The sequence below is a fragment of the Protopterus annectens genome, chromosome 6.part0, assembly GCF_019279795.1.
Source record: "Protopterus annectens isolate FY-2018-M chromosome 6.part0, PAN1.0, whole genome shotgun sequence".
NCBI classification, from domain to species: domain Eukaryota; kingdom Metazoa; phylum Chordata; order Ceratodontiformes; family Protopteridae; genus Protopterus; species Protopterus annectens.
The window spans coordinates 471,953,102-471,965,605 of record NC_056737.1 but is presented as its reverse complement, the minus strand read 5'-3'; the positions used below and the strand labels follow the sequence as shown (position 1 = coordinate 471,965,605).

Here is a 12,504-nt window from a genome sequence, read left to right as displayed (position 1 = left end):
TTGTATCGAAGGCTTTTGCGAGGTCCAGGTAGGCTGTGTGGACCACCTTCCCCTCGTCAATGGCCTTGGTGACTGTTTCAAAGAAATCAACCAGGTTTAAGAGGTAGGATCTGCCCTTAACAAAGCTGAACTGGGTAGGATCCAGTGTCTGTAGGTCCCCAATATCTTTATTTATGAGGTCCATGATGATCCTTTCCATAGCTTTGCAGACCAAGCTAGTCAGGCTTATGGGGCGATAGTTTCCTGGATCCGTTGAGGCACCACCTTTATGGAGAGGGACCACTGTTGCTGTATGCCACTCTTTGGGCACATATCCTGTAGTAAGGCTGAGATTGAACAGTAGTTTTATGTTTGGGTTTAGCTCTTCTTGGAGTTCATGTAGGACGCAGCCCGGGACACCGTCTGGTCCCATTGATGCTGTGTTTTTTGCTTTGGAGAGGGCGGCTCTTACCTGAGCATCTGAGATGTCAGGGGGGCAGCACTCTGCTGGGATAGATATTTGCCCTTTGTTGGGGAGGGGAGAAGTTTGCGCTGAACCTGTCAGCTAGGATGTTGGCAATGTCTGTGGGTTCAGTGTATTTTTTGTCATTTTGGACTAATTCTGAGCATGTCTGGGAATTACCACCCAGATTCCTAACATAACTAAAGAAAGCCTTGTGATTATCCTTAGTGTCCTGTGCAATTTTTCTCTCGAAGCTGGCCTTAGACAATTTTATGAGTGCCCGTAGTTTTTTGCTAATACTGATCAGTGATGCCTTCCCTTTTTGGGATTTTGCTCTATCATTTAGTAGCTTCCTCCTTCTATTGTATAGTTTGTTTATGGCTGGGGTCCACCAGACAGGACGTCTGCCTTTGGAGGATTGGGTCTTGGTTTTATTTGGGATCGCATGATCCATGCATTCCTGAAGGTGTTCATAGAATGCGTTTATAAAGGATTCTGCAGTCTGGGCCGTATTTACCACAGGCCCGGGGGCTTTGAAGGATTCCACCTCGGTTTTGAGGAGTGTGAAATTTGCTTTAGAGAAATTTTTCACTGGGGTTTTCTGGGCAAGGGGTGGGGTTGGGATGTGAATATCCAGTGAGATTAGTTTATGGTCCGATCTTACCAGTGAGGGATACACTTCTGGTCTGGAGCATAGAGTCCCCATGTTGGTGATGATCAGGTCCAGTATGTTTTCCCCTCTTGTGGGAGTGGTAACAAGTTGTTCCATAGCATTTAAGTTTATAAAGTCTAGGAACCTTTGGGCTAGGGTGTTGGAGCTAGAGTAATGCTCCCAGTCTATGTTTGGGTAGTTGAAGTCGCCCAATATAATGGTGTTTGGAGAGACCTTCATATTTTCCATTGTTCTCAGGAAGGCCGAGTGGGGTTCCTGGGTTTGGGAGGGTGGTCTGTAGCAGGCTATAAACTGGAAGGCAGTTTTACCCACTGTTAGTTACACATGGATAGTCTCTGATGCTTCGTGCTTTGCCACCAACCTGGTGGTGTGGGTATCTTTGATGAATATCGATACTCCCCCTCCTTTTGTGGTTCGGTCCAAGTTTTGGGGCCGAAAAGCATGGTATGAAGTATAACCTGGTAGTGCTGGGTGCTCTCAGGAGCCCTGAACCAGGTTTCTGTTACTGCACAGATATCGATGTTCTCCATGCTAAGGAGAGTTTCGAGTGCGTGCATCTTGAGGTTTAGACTTCTGGCGTTGAGCAGCATTACTCTTAGTTTCTTATCCCTTGTGATACCTATGGAGGTGGGTTTGTCTTGTGAGCCTTGCCTAAAAAAGGCACTATGGGGGTAGCAAGAGCCTTTGCAAATATCTGAAAGCCCAGGGGTGACAGGTGCAAGCCATCTCTAGCGAAGCATCATGGCTTGTCGAGCATATCATCCCAAGCTGACAGGCATTGGATCCCCTTTGAATGACACCAGTACTTAAGCCAATTGTTGAAATTGATCATCTTGTCTTCATATTGTGGCATCATTCTTGGTGAGGGTAAGATGCTACTCAAGGTCAGGGTCATACCGGCCTGGGCTACATGCTCAGAGAGCTCCTTTATGTCTCTTTTCATGTAGTCCAGGGAGGTACGTCTCAGGTCATTCATACCAGCATGGACAATGACTGAGTCATATTTGTACTTGCCTTGGAGTGACCTGAGTGCTTGTGTTATGTGGCGGATCCTAGCACCAGACAGGCAGCTCACCGTGACCCTCTCCTTGTTCAGCCTGGTGAGCGGGACCTTTATCCTATACAACCTTTGGGGTGTATTTGCTGGTAACTGAAGGTATTGTTTTTATTGTATATTTTTGAATAGCAATATGTATTGCCTACCTACTTGGGGGCACCTGACATCTGGGGCAAGAAAAACTGAAGAAAATGGCATTGGATGCATCTTATATACCCCTGGCGCACTGAAGTCAGGGCAGAAGCGACAGCAACTGACGCCGGACCAAGACTTTGGAACTCGGGCCGACTCCGGGACTGCCTGACGGCAGGATAACCCAACTGTAATGACTGCAGCAGTGTGAACACTCGAACATCTACATTTATGGTAGGTACAAAACTGTACTATATGGGATCTGACCAATTGCTTCCTGTTCCAGTGTTTTCCCCTGAATATGGATATCCATTGCTCTATCCTGTTGCGGTGTTCTCTGCATTAGATTTGTTACAATGAATCCTTCGATTTGCAGGTGTTCCATAACCTCAATTTCTATTTCTTTGACTTCTTCATTACTAAACTCCTTTTCTACTTTTCCCCTTTGTCGTCTTCTTTTTTTTTTTTTTTTGTATTGTAAAGTTTTCCATATCTGGATTCCTTTGCCTGTATTTCTCTTCAAATATCTTTGGTGCTGCTCTTTTTGTATTGATTAGTTTTGCTTTCTCCTTTGTATAAATATTATAGCAATAACCCACGCCTGGGTGTGGGTAATGCTGGATTTACTCACGGTTGGCGTGGTTTGGTCCCGAGGGCGAAGCCCGAGTAGCCAAACAAAAGCCAACCGTGGGTAAATACAGCATTACCACACCCAGAAGTGGGTTATTGCTATTATACCATGACATTATTTAAGAAAAGAAACTATTACTTTTCTTAAATAATGGCATAGTATAATGCCTGTTTACTGCCCTTCCGCAGATGTCTGGCATCTGCGGCAGTTCTGATGTACTGCGCCTGCGCAGTACATCAGAGTTGGGCAAAAGCAACGGAGAAAGCAAGATCTCCGTTGCTTTTTTACTGTTTCGCTATGTTAAATGGGTTTAACATAGCGAGACAGTTAAAATAAGCAACGGAGATCTCCGTTGCTTATTTTAAAGCTGTCTCGCTATGTTAAACCCATTTAACATAGCGAAACAGTAAAAAGCAACGGAGATCTTGCTTTCTCCGTTGCTTTTTTTAAACCTGTCTCGCTATGTTAAATGGGTTTAGCATAGCGAGACAGCTTTAAAATAAGCAACGGAGATCTCCGTTGCTTATTTTAAAGCTGTCTCGCTATGTTAAACCCATTTAACATAGCGAGACAGTGTTTTAAAAGTAAAGTTATACTAATGGAAAAAAGTCCGGGCGACCGGACCTTTTTCCATTAGTATAACTCGATTTACAATGTGCACGCTGGCCAATCAGCGTGCACGTTTTGGGGGGGTCATAGTATAATACACCATATTAAATCTCTTTTTCTTGACCATGTCCATATTTCTTCTTCAGATGTCTCCTGAGCTTCCTGCTTCTCCTTACTTTGAGGACTCGTTCCATCATACTGTGATGTAACCTGTGTTAAACCTTCTACATTAAATCCTTCTCTTTGCAGGCACTCCATAACTTCAATTTCTATTTTTTTAACTTCTGCTTTACTAATTTTATGTTTTATGTTCCATCTCTGTGGTATTATTTTTCTTATTGTGAAATTTTCCATATCTGGATACCTTTGTATATCTCTTTAAACATCTTTGGGGCTGCCTTCTTTATATTGATTAATTTGGCTTTCTCCTTTGCTTAAATGTTGCACCATATTAATTCTCTCTTTATTTCCCATGTACATCATTTTTTTTATACTTTTCAAAAATATCTTGGTTTTGTTGTTTACATTTTTGCACTTCCTCAGATGCTTCTTTTTACCAAACAGATCAAAGATTCTTGAGCTATGTACTGTTTTTCAAAAATCTGTTCTATTAATGAACGCAAATTTTTATTTGAAGCTTCTGACAGTTTTTCCTGTGGAAGTATTTTTCTTTCCTCTTATTTCTCTCTTAATCTTTATATATATCATGTGTCTGGAAATTCTGGGCTTTTTGTATAAGAGTAACAATACGTAATTTCTTTCTTATTCTCAATAGTCCACTATTTTGTATTTATGGCTCTTCTTTGGCCTATCAGTTTTTGTGATTTTTGTGGACTGATACTTCCTTCAACAACAGGGGGGCCATCCTCCCCCTGGGCCTGGCCTGGCCCCATTGTAGGAATGTTTTGGTATTTTGAGGATTCTACACCATATTTTTTTCTAATCCTGGCACCAGTGCACCTACCAAGATTGGGCATTTTTTTATCCTGGGTCTTGTGCACCCAGCTATTTTTTTTAGTTTTTGACCTACTTCTGTCCATGATATATGCTATATAAATACAGTCTATATATCAGTGTCACTTTGGTGAGATTTTGTGAAAAACAGGGCCTGCCTCATGAAGGTACTCACCAGGACTTAAGGATGAATTTAATTTCAGCACTGCTATTCTCCTTTGCTTGTTGGTTTTTCATCTCTCCATTTGGACCTCATGACTGGCCATGTACATGGCCTGTAAGAACACTGAAAAAAACTTCCCTCATTTTAAACTGCAGCAACAGTTTATGCCATAGAAAGTACTAAGGCACTTCAGTTCATAGTGCAAATGCAATCATTCAAATGCAGATATTGCACTGAAGAACAATCTTCTTAATAGGAGGTTATCAGGCTGTCTTTGTGGACCATTTCAAGCCCAGCCAATTACTCTGTGAGAATCAAACCCTACATTTTGTGCCTATAAGGTGAACACCTTAATCACTTTACCAATCTCCCACCCCTTATTCATGTAGGCTGCTCAGCACTTTGTGGCTGGGGTAGCTGTCACCTTTACCCCACACCACCTACATTACTGTGTACATCTGAGAAGCTGTTTTGTTTCATGTGATGGAGAGAAAAAAATAAAGTTTTATTTACACATTAGAGCATGAAGCCATCAGACTGCTTAACTCTTGCAACAGTCATGCTCCATGCCGACCACCTGGGCCATTAGTTCAGTGAGGAAGACCATCTCAAATTGTTCAGTTACTTGACAGCCTGTATCAATCCATTATCAGTACAATACTCAGTAAGTCGAGCCAATTCACTGGTCATCAGGGGCAGTAGTATGGCCAGAGAAATGTCTCATTATAATGCAATATCTAATGATAGTCTGTAACTCAGTCACAGTACAATAGTCATGAATGTCTCATTCTGGGCAATACTCAATGTAAGTCTTTTAATACAGTGTCTACCTCAGTAGGAAAGCAAACAGAGATCACTGCATAATATGTTAAAGTGAGTTTAATTTATGTGCAATATTAGGATTAACTAACAATTCGTAGTAAGTCTATGTGATATCTGCACATTGCGTCTGGCGATAGAGTTTTATTCAGTTTTTGCACTTGTGTTATTCTGAATGACAATTAAGTTTACTTTATGTATAACTTTTGATTTTTGAGCTGAACAGAGTTTTAGAAGAGACTTGATTTACTATGATTGGTCTGGTTGCTGTTCAAGGCGTTTGCCAGGAAAAGGCTACAGCTAGCCTACAGACCCTTGCATCATCAGGGACAGTACTGTGGATCACCAAACAGGTTGTGGCCTGCTTCTCATCTTGGGATTGGTGCTCATGTTTTGCTTCTGGTGAGAGAAGAAGCACAGGAGCACTGTATCCCAGCAGAGTGAAGTTGTGATGAGACCAGCACTACTAGTAGCCATTCATGTGATGCCCCTCTTTTCATCATTCTTTACAAGCTAATGCTTTGTTTTCAGTAAGTAGTGCTTGATTTATTTCTAACTTCATAATATCTTCTTAAATACTCCATCCTTACATTTTCCGAGTCTACATATTAATTTCCCCTCAAGTGTTTGGCCATGCCCTCTACAGACGCACACAACTTGAGTGATGTTTTTCCTGTAAAAACATGATTGAAATTCCTCCAATACCTAGTTGTACACAGGACAACTAGTTTGCAGTAACAAGCACTGTCCCCAGAGGTCTAAACTGAGTGCTGCTGACATTGCTTTGTATTCTCGCTTCAGCTATCTAATCAATAAAAAAGGGTTTGTTGCCATGGTTATGAACTTTCCCACTTTCTCTGTTACCTGCTTGGTGAATATGGGCATCCCAAGGCAATGTAGAAATTGCCTCATGTTTACTGACAGCCAGTTAATTGTCAAAACAAGCTGACAGGGTATGTGAGAGATATATTTACACAACGTCACTGCAGGCAAAGCTCTCTCATAAAAGTACTCATAATGTCATTAAGGTTGTCAGTAGTACACATGCTGCACCCATCACACACAATTCAAAGCAGATATATAGACCCACATATACTAAGACACTTGCATGTAACCTTTCTAAACCACGAAGACCGCCTAGACAAAATACACATAAGAAATACCTTCAGGAGCCCCAAACACACTCTTTCAAAACAACACCCACAGCAACACATAGAGCTATATCTCATGGAGCCTCTTCCTCTAGGCCCATAAGGAGACTCCATTGTGAGACACACTGATGTCCCTCTCACCAGGCTGAGTAAGGAGAAAGTTAGTCAGTTGCTTATCAGGGGCTAGGATTCGCTATATTACACATGTACTTAGGTCACTGGATCACAATTACCAATATGACTCACTCATAGTCCATGTGGGAGTAGATGACCCGAGACGTACCATCCTAGACTATATGAAGAGAGACATCATGGAACTCTCAGAATATGGTCTCAGGCTGATATGAACCTAGCACTGAGCAGCATTTTACCTTCTCCAAGGATGATGCCATAATACGAACAAAAGATGGTTGACTTTAATAACTGGATTAGTTTCTGGTGCCATTCTGAGGGGGTGCAGCATTTGTCAGCGTGGAAGGAGATGGGAAACAGACCACACTGCTTTGCCAAGGATGGTCTGCACCTCTCCCCTCTTAGCTTTCGAATATTAGCTAAAACATTGTCTTCTCCCATAGTGCCTTTTTTTAGACAATGCCAAACTGAAAGTACTTCTGACATAGCAAATCAAAACCTAATGGTATTACTCCCCAATGCTAGGAGTCTAAACAAAAAAAAAAAACAAACAACAAAAAACTCCACTCCCTAGAAGCTCTCTTCACCCTAGAGAATGCTGATGTCTGTGCGGTCACTGAGACATGGTTTAAAACCGCAGAGAGCACACCAACAGTGCAAGGTTATAATGCCTTCCACACATTTAGACCAGCTACTACACAGGCAGGGACTAAAGGTGCAGGTGTCTCTATTTACATTAAAAATAAATGTACTTCAAGGCTGGTCAAACAGGACATTGCACTTGAGCTGCTCCATGTTCAAATCACTATAGGTAAAATTCAATATCACTTCTTTGCTAGCTATAGGTCCCCCTCTATGACCTAGGAAACCCATACCATGTATTTAAACTTATTAAAAATACTAATCATCCAACCCGATAACATATTCATGGGCGACTTTAATTACCACACTATTAACTGGGAGTCATATACAACACCAAATGTACAGACGCAGAGATTCCTGGATTTTGTAAACACAAACTCCCTGAACCAGATAGCCAATATACCAACCAGGTCTGCAGCCATATTAGGTCTGGTCCTCACTAATATAGGAGAGTGCTGCACACCCCCTACTGTAATGCCTTTCCTGGTGAGATCAGATCACAGAATGGTCTCCTCTGAAGTAAAAATAAAAGCTGGACCCCCAGCTAAACCTGGAATATTCAGGAACTACTCTAAGGCTACCCTCTTGCTATTAAGTGATAACCTGGCAAAATTTCAAGCCTCCATAAACCCTGAGAACACTGCTGCCTATGCAGAACTGTTCACAGAAACCCTGTACAAGCATGTTAATAGCTGTACAGAGGCTGCTGTACCCACCAGGAAGTAGTACAGAACTAACTCAAAAAAACATCCACCCTGGTGGAATCAAAAAATCAATAGGTTGTATAACAGGAGGAAGAAAAGCATGGCAAAAATTAGGAGGTGCAGCACCCAGCAGGATAAAAGTACTCTCATCAAACTAAACAAGCATCTCAGAGGACAAATAAAGTCTACCAAAGCCAGATTTGATGTGAATTTGGCTTCAAAGGCCAAGGACAACCATAAGGCATTCTTTAGGTATGTCCGCAACCTCAAAGGCAATACACGATTGTGTGCAGAGCTCATTGTAAATGGAGCCATCTATACTGAGCCAGAAGATGTAGCAGACCTACTAGCCAATAAGTTTAGCTCAGTCCTTACCCCCCTCTCTCCCCCTCAACCTTCCCTCAGGAAATACCATCAAATATAACCCTCCCCATCACTAGGGAACAGGTCCTAAATGCACTGTCTAAGGCCAAGAACACTGCATCCTTGGGCCCAGGCAATATCCCAGAATGCCTTCTAAATCACGTGAAACATGACCTATCAGGGCCTCTGGAATTGCTATTTAACTATAGCCTCCAAAATGCCTTCATGCCTCATGACTGGAGAACAACAACAGTCATCCCTCTGCACAAAGGTGGGCCATCTGCAGACATTGGAAACTACAAACCCATAAGTCTTACTAGTCTTATATGTAAAGCCATTTAAAGAGTTATCATGGACATGATCAACAGTGATATAGTAAACCTGCAGACACTGGACCCAACCCAGTTTGGTTTTGTCAAGGGCATATTATGCCTACTCAACCTGGTGGTCTTCTTTGAGAAGGTCACCAAAGCAATAGATGAGGGCAAAATGGTTCACACTGCCTACCTTGACCTGGCCAAGGCATTTAACACAATACCCCACTCGGGCATTGTTGACAAACTCAAGAGGTTAGGTATAAACTCATATGTCACCCAGTGGATAGCCAACTGGCTCACAGACAGGACCCAGGAAGTTAGAATTGGGGCATCCACCTCTACAAAGAGGCCAGTCACAAGTGGAGTCCCTCAGGGATCAGTCCTTGGACCGGTTCATTTTGGCATTTACTTCTGTAAAGTCAAGGCCGATGTCAGTGGTCTCTGGCTGACAAAATTTCCAGATGATTGCAAATTAGGAGCTGTCATTGAATCTCATACTGACACAAATGTTCTTCAGAACGGCCTGACATAGGCAAACAACTGGTGTCAGAGCCATGGACTAAAACTAAATGCCAAGAAAAGCATAATAGTATCCTTCGGGAAGTCATCCACCCCCTGGTAACTGTCATATTAACAACACACCCCTTAGAGGTGACCCAGTAGTCAGGGACTTAGGGACAATCACAGATATTTATCTAGCCTTTGACCATCACGTGTATACAGTAGTGAGGAAATCATTCTATGTTATGCAACTTGTAAACAAAGGTATTTATCAGACCTATCACTGAGTACAGTGCCCCCGTTGGTATGTACCTAACCAGGCATATCCAACAATTGGAGCATCCACAGAGGTGCCTCACTAAAAGAATGCAGAGTGTAAGTAAAATGTCCTATGGAGACTGCCTCAAGGCTCTATTTCTCTATTCTTTCGCCCACAGGCTTTTGAGAGGAGAGCTATGCCTGACATACAGGGAATTGTCAGACTCCACTCTGATGGACCTCCTGCATATTCACAAAACAAACAGCACCAGAATTACCCATTCTAAGGACTTGAACCTTGCCTGTGATATAAATAGGACCTGCTGGAGAAACAGGTATGTATCCTAGAGATTAGCCCGTCTTTGGAACAGGCTCCCCAACCACATGAAGCAGAGTTCCTCCCTAACCCAATTCAAATGCAGCTTGGACAGTTGGATGGGGAACCGGTAATTCAGCCCTGGTTTGGCACTCATGTCTTTGATGGACACAGGCAGTCTGTAAATGGTTCATTTCCCAGGCCCTAGTTTGTAAATGTTTCATCCTCAACTTACACTTTTCAAGGGTATCAGAACTTGTCATAGATTTGGGACGCAAGGCTAGGCTTAAAATGGCCCTTGTGGTCATTAGCCTGATAAATACCTATGAAACTATGAACCTAAGCAAAGGAATTGCAGAATATAGTGAAACGATTTTTAGTGAGTCACAGTGGTCTGATAAATACAGTCCATTCTTTATTCTAGGGCTGTATTTTAGAACCTGAGCAAAGACTTTTCAGAGACATTGTGGATTCAGCTAGGAAGACTTTCATTGTTTATGTAAGTGTTGAAGATTAGATCAGCAATGGGACAAAACTAAGTCATGTTTAGTATTCTGAACTTGGGCCATGTGAGAAGCAGGTCAGTTTACAATATTTGTGATATTGATGAAGGTTTATATTTCAGACATTTGACAGAAGACAAAGGCAACATGTCATTGTTTATCTTTTTGTTTCACGCTTCTGTACACTGTGGACATCTTTTCTCATTCCTTTTTTTTTTTAATACAGGAATACATGGTATATCGTCAGCACACCTACATGCGCCTTGATGGATCGTCAAAGATCTCCGAGAGACGAGATATGGTGGCTGATTTTCAGAGCAGGTGTGGGACAGTTTGTCATATTTCACCAGTACTATGCAGTGTGTTCCTGAATGATTAGCATTTGGCCAACCCCATGTAACTATGTGCAAACCCAGTGAAGATACATATGTGAACAGGGCTAGATTTTCTAAGAAAGTAAAAATTAGCAGATATCTTGATTATCATTTTAACAAGTGTTTCATTCTATAAGTATTGGTAAATTATCCAGTGGCTGGAAGAGTGCCATAGTGATTCTAATCAGTCTGGTGTTAATAATTATAGACCAATAGGCCTTTTAAATTCAGTTGTGAAACTTCTGGATGTCCTGATCTTGTAGAAGGGTAAATGTATGATCTGTTGAGTCCCACTCTAGTGATAGGTTGATTGTTAAAATTTCATACTTCCCCAATGTTGTATTTAGTAGAGGGTGCAAGGTCTAAAGCTCTCCATTTCACCCATAGTTGCTGTTGATTTTTTAAGGTTGGTTTCTGAAAAAGAGTCCATCACTAGATTTACAAATCTGTACCATATCCACTTGAAAGATTACACACCAAACTAAAGGAGCTTGATTAGTTAACAGTATAACATTTTTCTGTCAGTCATTACTAACTTTTTGGGAAAATATATCTCTTGCTTTAGATATAGATGTGCAGGCAAATTTCCTTTTTTGACTTTTCTAGACCTTTCCTTCAACATGACCACAAAATCCTTTTACAAAAATTAATGCAGGCTGAAAATAAAATCTTATTTGCTAGCATGGATTCATACCTTTTTGACAGAGTCGGACTAGCAGGTTAGGTTTAGGAATGAACTCATAACATGTTTTAGCACATGGCTTATCTCAAGGCTCAGTGTAATAGCCCAACTTTTTGTTTAACATCTGCTTTAATTTTTCTGTACACCAAGGATTTTGGATTTCCAAACATGCAGGTGTCAACTATAATTTGTATTACTTCTTTGTTAATATTCATGCCTATGTGGATCATATTTTGAGATGGGTATCTAAAAATAATCATGCTTTCAAGTTCTGTAATATATTGTAATAAACTCTGAGAAGAGAATGATTTTAATTTAAGTGCAAGCAGCAATATGTTTTCGTATAAAAAGAATATACAGACGTGGGAGTTCAGATAGATTCTGAATTAACTTTTAGACAACAATTTTTGTTTATCATTATGAAGACTAGCCAGAAAATTGACACCTTTTTATTTTTATTTTATTTTCCTTGGGAGGTCATCATGTTGATGCTTCTGAAGGCTTGTGAGGAGATAGGCATTTTAGTTTTTTTTTCTTCATTGAAGATGGAGAGGAATTAAATATGTTATATCTTTTTGGAATATATCTGAAAATAATCTAATAGAAACATTTGAAGGAGTCTATTGTAGGTGGACAAAGAAAATTCAGGAGATGGTGAATCTTAACTGAGTCCAGGTGGAAAATTTTAGCACTGCTTTCTTGTTTGTGTAGAACACTAAGGGAGATACTAAAGTGCTGTTTGATTGTTAATGTTCAAAAAAGAAAGATTTTAATCTTTGTGTCATTTGGCACTATGGTGTTGTCAAGTCACATTTTCAAAACCCCAAATATAAGATCTGCATAGTTTCCAGATATGGTTTTAAATCTCTGGAACACCATCCCTGAAAATACTGAAAAATGCTAAGTTGTACCCTTCCACAAGATGACTGTTTTATTAGTAACAAACAGGTTACGAGGGAGGCATCTAGATTGTTAAAATTGTTTTCTAACCATTTTGCTAATGTTCATGGCACTGTAATAATAATGTATCTAGTCCAAACAGAATTAAGAAACAGAATGTTTCAGTAATATGTGAAGAGTA

General features: G+C 40.9%; 1 protein-coding gene across 1 annotated transcript in view; it reads left to right on the top strand.

Annotated features, from left to right (window-relative positions):
* Positions 1-12,504, top strand: part of INO80 (INO80 complex ATPase subunit) — a 2,478,170-nt gene that overhangs the window by 2,039,258 nt on the left and 426,408 nt on the right. Inside the window, exon 30 of the mRNA XM_044074204.1 lies at positions 10,594-10,688. Within this exon, the coding sequence (XP_043930139.1) occupies positions 10,594-10,688 (95 nt within the window). The remainder of the gene's footprint in view (positions 1-10,593; positions 10,689-12,504) is intronic.